Source organism: Sander lucioperca, chromosome 7, assembly GCF_008315115.2.
Source record: "Sander lucioperca isolate FBNREF2018 chromosome 7, SLUC_FBN_1.2, whole genome shotgun sequence".
Lineage (NCBI taxonomy): Eukaryota > Metazoa > Chordata > Actinopteri > Perciformes > Percidae > Sander > Sander lucioperca.
Window position 1 is genome coordinate 31,118,807 of NC_050179.1, and position 6,333 is coordinate 31,125,139.

Sequence of the window (6,333 nt, forward strand, 5' to 3'; positions counted from 1 at the left end):
ACCTGGCAGATACCAAATCTACCACAGTGATAAAGAAATTGAAAGCTTATTTTGCCCACCAAGGCATTCCGGATTCAGTGATCTCAGACAACGGCCCACAATACGCACCCAGGACTTCCAAAAATTCAGCAAACAGTGGGGATTTCAGCATTTGACCTCATCATCCGGCTACCCACAGAGCAATGGCAAAGCTGAATCAGCTGTCAAGACGGCAAAAAGACTTCTTATCAAAGCCAAAGCGGCTGGACAGGATCCTTATCTTGCACTTCTTGACCACCGCAACACACTGTCACAGGGCCTAGATAGTAGTCCAGCACAGCGACTACTCAGTCGCTGTACCAAAACACTGCTGCCAACGAAAGCAACCCTGCTAAGGCCAGAAGTTGTTCAGGTCAGCCAGAATCTGAAGAACAGGCAGCAATGTCAGAGTATATACTACAACAGATCAGCTAGAGACTTGGACATACTTGCCACGGGTGACTGTGTGAGGATACAACCAACTCCCACCCCACACTGTCTGGAGATTAGGCAGGGTGCTGAAGCCAGTTGATGGGAGGTCCTATGAGGTTCAGTTGCACTCTGGAAGTGTCATTAGGAGAAATTGCAGACACCTCAGGCGTGCACCTGGTGTGACCTTCAGTGACCCTCTCGATATAGAGATCAGCATCCCCAGTCAGCCACAGGCTGTGGGATATGAAGTTGCAGAGACTGTTCCTGTCCCTCACAGTGTCGCAGCAGAACATACACCCAGAGACACTGGTAACAGAGACACCCCTGTCACGACCAGAGCCGGTCGCACAGTGGTGCAGCCACAGCGATATAAGGACTGTGTGGTATCATGCAGATAATTAAATTGATATGCTGATGTTTACATGCACCTGGCAATTGAAGAGTAAACAAGCACAGAAGTTATGGTTTACATATGTTGATATTGATGTGATCATTTGCACATTTCAAGTTCTTAGCGAATGGTTGAGTGTTATCAAACTGTGAAATTGGTGATGTATATGGTGTTTTCAGTTTTATTAGTTGCTATTTTCGTCAGTTGCTGAGAGAAGATTTGGATTGATGAACATATGGAATTGTTTATGATTTAGCAATAAGCAGTGTTAGTATTAGAATTTTGTTTTTTGGCTAAAGTCAAATCTTGAGATAACAGCTCTAACTCTCAAAAGAGAAAGGATGCAACAATAGGAACTATAGTTAGGAACCATTTAGTTCCGTGGGACACATGGACATGTTTTGTTGTGACACTGCCTGTGTAACCGGACCGAGCAGAATGTACCGTACACACCAAAGTTTATTAAAGTTTATAACCCAGTGGGGTGAAACAGTAAGAAGAGTATACCCTTCTTTTGATTAAGTAACTAACCTTAACAATCGATATCCGGTTCTTTTATCGCAGATACGACTACATGGATACATGGACCCCTGGATCGATCTAAATGGACCAAGAATCGGCCGATGGCTTAATTCTAAGGTTACGAACTGGTTGATTGAAGCTTTGCTGTGAATTCAACGAAGCTGCTGCCGTGTGTGGTCATATGTGGAACTTGCTCATTCATGTTTGGGCTAGCAGGGATCAGCCAGTCACAACCCTTGTTTGGGTTTGTAGAAAAAACACGTGCCAGCTGCTAGGTTTCGTTTTTTTAAGTTAGCAGAGGAATACCTTGTGGATATTGTGAATTGTACTAGCTGCTGTCTGTGAGTCATCGGTTTCAAATTATTATTTTTTTAAGCTTAATTTCAAAAATCAAGTTACAAAATTATTATTACAGTGCTTCTTTTTTTTACAGTATAACAAAGACAATGAAGGGAAAGAAAAAAACAACTAACAAACGAGAGGCCCTAATCCCAACCCACAATAACCCACCCCGTATCAGGATTCTGCTTGTCCTGTAAGATACGATACCAAAGGTTGCCAAATGTTCTCACAGTCTTTTAGTTTGTCCTTAAGGATGAACTGGATCATATCAAGGTGGAGTGTGTCCATTATCTCCGTGAGCCATAACTTCAGTGTTGGGCCCTCTTTCTTTTTCCAGAATAAGAGAATACACTTCTTTGCAGTGAGAATTCCATATGCCAAGAAGCGGTGTTGTGCCAGTGTCAGTCTCTTTGCTTCAATGGATATCCCTAAGATTACTAAAACTGGATCTGGGACAATTTGAATATGTAACACCTTAGGCCGGTTACACACTGGCTGCGTGGCCTGAGCGTTGCGCTTCTGTTGCGTGTCAGCTGTGTGGGAGCTGCGTGGCGTTTTCTATGTCTTTACACACCAGAAACGTGTCTGATGCGGCGCTGCTGCTGCTAGCCTTGTCTGTACACATGTTTGTTTCCTAGCTCACCTAGGTAGTCATCTAACTTATCTGGCCCGCTTTCTCAAACTGAGGAAGATGTGTTCTTACATAATTTCTTACTTGAAAGAATCTGAATAAATGGTGTTTGGGTAAACCATATTGTTGTTGTAGCTGATGAAAATATGCAAATGATCCTTCTATATATATAAACCACCTACATTCCAAATACAGAGTTCTTCCCACATATCAAAGGCCGTGTCTAGACAAGAAGGAGGGAAGGAAGGGTTTGCTGCTATTGGCAACCAGAGTTTTAAGTTCTGTGACATCTGTTTCCAAATCCTTATTGTGTTGTGTATTACTGGGTTGTGCAGGTAACATGTTCTGTTAAGAGGAATTGGAGATAAAATTACAGTACCGATTGAAGCTGGATATGAAGCATCGCAGCCACTGTCGAGTTATGGTCATTCTGACAAACAGGTTAACAAAGACACTACACGTTAAGTCAAAACACTTGAGCTGGACACTGAAATTAGTGTAAAAACACCAGCTAGTGTGAAGCTAACATTAGTTAATGCTAACTTTAGTGCTAGCGATGCTTCATTTCCAGCTTTGTCCAGCTGTCCACCTATTTTCCCTTTATGTGTTAATGACAAAAAAAATGCCACTGCGGGGATGATGTCGTATCTATTCAAAAATGCTAATATCTTTCACATGTCTTACCTGTGCGCTGGTGCCAGGGTTGCCTTGGCGGAGCGGACGCCATGCTGACTGACGTGAGTGACGAGTGAATACTGTGGTGCTAGTGTAATTGGTACCACGTGTTGTCCAAAACAGTATTTTATATGGAACTTTGTCACTGGCATCAGTTTGTTTAGTAAAAATCACATGTATATGGTGGATAGAAAGCATTCAGTCATAGTTCTCGCAGTAACACAATTTCCTGAAGGCAACATGAGGAGTCTTCTGCCTTCTTTGTTAGGCTGTCACTCATAATTCCACGCCCCTCTGAGTTGAAGCCACGCCTCCTACGCAAAATCTGGGCCAAAAGTCTGAAACTGAAAAAAACTGATTTGAAACCGAAACACAGATCTGAAACTGTAAAAAAAGATTTGAAGCGGTAAAAAAAAATAAGTTTTGAATCTGAAAACATGAAATGTGGAACTGAAAACAAATATAAAAGTGAAAAATGAAAATTAATAATTTATTCAAAATAATTCCAGAATTTAATCTAAATTGTATTCAAATTGAAAGAAAAAATGGTACACTTATTTTTAGTTTGAATACATGATTTTATTTTTCAAGTTTTAGACCAAAACTTAAATTTTCAATTTCAAGCTTTAGTTTTTCAACTATATATATTTTTTTTCAAATTAACAAAACATTTGGCCCTGATTTAGCTCCATAGCCCTCAGCCTTGGTGAGTGAAAACACATTTTATCATCCCACCTTTGTGGTGCTGGTCCCTACATTGGTCATGTTGTGTTGGATTGATTGATATTACATCAGATGGTGACAAGTGTGTACTCGGTTGTTGTCATAGAATGGATCTTCTGGCTAAAGTCCACTACATGACCCTTAAAAGGACCGTCATCTGGCGGTGCCTGTAACCAGCTCACAGTCACCTATTGGTGGCTAAACAAGTGCCGCTGGTAGCCGGCGTCCTGGAGCTCTGTAGTGGCTAAATACAACCAACAACTGCTGCTCCCATTTTATCGTTATATGGCACTATAGACTGTTCACGTTACAGCGCTATACTTAGTTTTTAATACATCTATTTTAGGTATAATATGGTCTATTGGTGAAGTAGCATTGATCACTTTGAGGGGTTGGATACATTTTGTCCCCACCGAGGATAAAAATAATCCAGCAGAGGCAGTGATATGTAGACCAGAAACGGGGAAACCCTACCCATCCCCCCGGAAAATCACACCCTGTCTGTATGGATCAATAACCCTAACAAGTTGTCTGTTTGCGTCTTTGTGGCCTTAATGGTGTTGAGCTCATGACGTTACTGTTTGCGTATGGCCCTGTAGGTGCATTGGTTCTGATTGTGTCGCCTTAAATATTTCATTCTTAATTTAGGTTTGTGACAGTGTTAGTTTTACCTGTGTGAGGGAGAGAGAGGGGGGGGAATGCAACTACACCAGTTACACTCCCCCCACCTCTCTCTCTCTCTCTCTCTATCTGTATGTCTACAACACCTGGTAGAAGAATGCTTCTCTGTTGTTAAGTGTTTTGGGGAGCCATGCGGTTGGTTGACATGTTAACAGAGTGAGATACTGATTATTCTATTTTTACTGGGATGTAGCCCACCTTCTGAAATGGTTGGTGCCCCACCAATTTTTTTGATATAAAAACACCACTGATTGTATCTCAACCACTTGCTTCGAATCAATTCAATATTGAATCGAATCATACTAAATTGTTCCATATTAAAATGAATTAGACCTGAACTGTATAATAGCACATGCATCTAAATACGTATCGGAGCATCTTATACAAATCATAGCAATTGTCAATAATACTAATTGAAAATGAATGCTTTGCTGCACTGAGAGCAAATATGTGCTGCTGGTGTATCATCTTCCTGTTAATCTTTCAGCTACAAAAGCAACTATTTATTTGAATGTTGAGTGTTGAATATTGTGTGTTGAATGTGATACCCACCCTGCCCTCCTTGCAGTAGGCCAGGAGCTTGTCTTCTTCCTTAGGGTGGAATATGAGCGTGTCTGGGGTGAAGGAGATGGACTGTCGCTGGAAGGAAGAACCTTCATCTGTGCTGATGAACAGCATTTGATCCCTTTCATTTATGGATGAACCAACCAGCACTACCTGAAAGAGAGACAGACAGAAAAGGAGAAAGGGAGGAAAACAGAGGTCAGAGGTAGAACTGTCAAAGGGTAATTTCCCGCAATGTATTCGTTGCTCAGGCAGCAGTCTGCGGAAGACTCAAAGACACTTTCCTTCTTATATCAATTGTTGTTCATATCAACTCACCTGCTTGCACTAGAAAACTGATCATTAAAAATGTGTGCATGGCCATGCCATGGGGGGCAGAACTGGGCCCTCATTAAATTATGGAATAATTTAAAAAAAATGTTTTTAAATAGGCCTATTTGTGGAAAAAATATGTAATATTTGAGTTACATAAAAGATTTTTATTTGTTTTCTTCCTAATTGTCCTTGAAATAGTGATCAAGAACCCCCCCACCCCCAACACAAAAATGGTTTGGCCACTGATCAAAATTTGATGTTGTCATTTGATTTGAATGCTCAAAATGTCCGGTCAGCATGAGTCCGGTGCTCAGAAAAGGAAAGAAAAGAGAAGGAGAGAAGAAGAAAATAGAGGCCTTAGAGATTTTCTAAACAAATATTTTAAAAAAGGTGGTGACGGTGAAGCTGGAACTAGTAAAGTCAACATAGAGCAAGGTAAGAAACAGCCCAGCCAACGTTGACGAGCCTTGTAACGTAACCTAACAGGCCAGCTCTAATGGTAATGTCCATTGGCTTGTATAAAAGCCTGACACAACATGTTATCTTTGACAGAAACAGTTGAGTTTGGTAGCTCCGTCAGAGAGGAGAGAGATCCAGCTGCAGTCAGGTGACAGAGAGAGTGATGCAGGAGTCTGAGCAGAGATGTGAGGAGAGGAGAGGAGAGGAGAGGAAGAGGAAAGGAAGAGCAGAGGAGAGGAACAGGAGAGGAGAGGAGAGGAAAGGAAGAGCAGAGGAGAGGAGAGAAACAGGAGAGGAAGAGCAGAGTAGAGGAGAGGAAGAGCAGAGGGGAGGAACAAGAGAGGATGAGCAGTGGTAATCTAAGATTATCTTGTCCCGGGCCCAGGCAAGACTGTCAGCTGGCCTGATTGCAAAGCTTAACGGTCCCAATAAGCCAAGGTGTCCCATGTCAACAGTCCTCAGGGACCTTTTCAGGGAAACCAGTGTGTGTGGCAGAGAGCGCGGTGTCTCCAGTGTGCTCTGTGCACCTGACAGCGCAGTCATGTTCACTGCAGAATTTGACACCCAAAACTATTTCAAA

At 42.0% G+C, this 6,333-nt stretch overlaps 1 protein-coding gene across 3 annotated transcripts in view; it reads right to left on the reverse strand.

Annotated features, from left to right (window-relative positions):
* Positions 1–5,128, reverse strand: part of LOC116065940 (sortilin-related VPS10 domain containing receptor 2) — a 96,284-nt gene extending 91,156 nt beyond the window's left edge. For all 3 annotated transcript variants that reach the window (XR_004897794.1, XM_036002852.1, XM_036002851.1), the window contains exon 1: positions 4,968–5,128. Coding sequence is in view for 2 of the 3 variants with exons in the window: in XM_036002852.1 (XP_035858745.1) it covers positions 4,968–5,093 (126 nt within the window). In the remaining variant the exon portion in view is untranslated. The remainder of the gene's footprint in view (positions 1–4,967) is intronic.
* Positions 5,129–6,333: the final 1,205 nt, after the last annotated feature.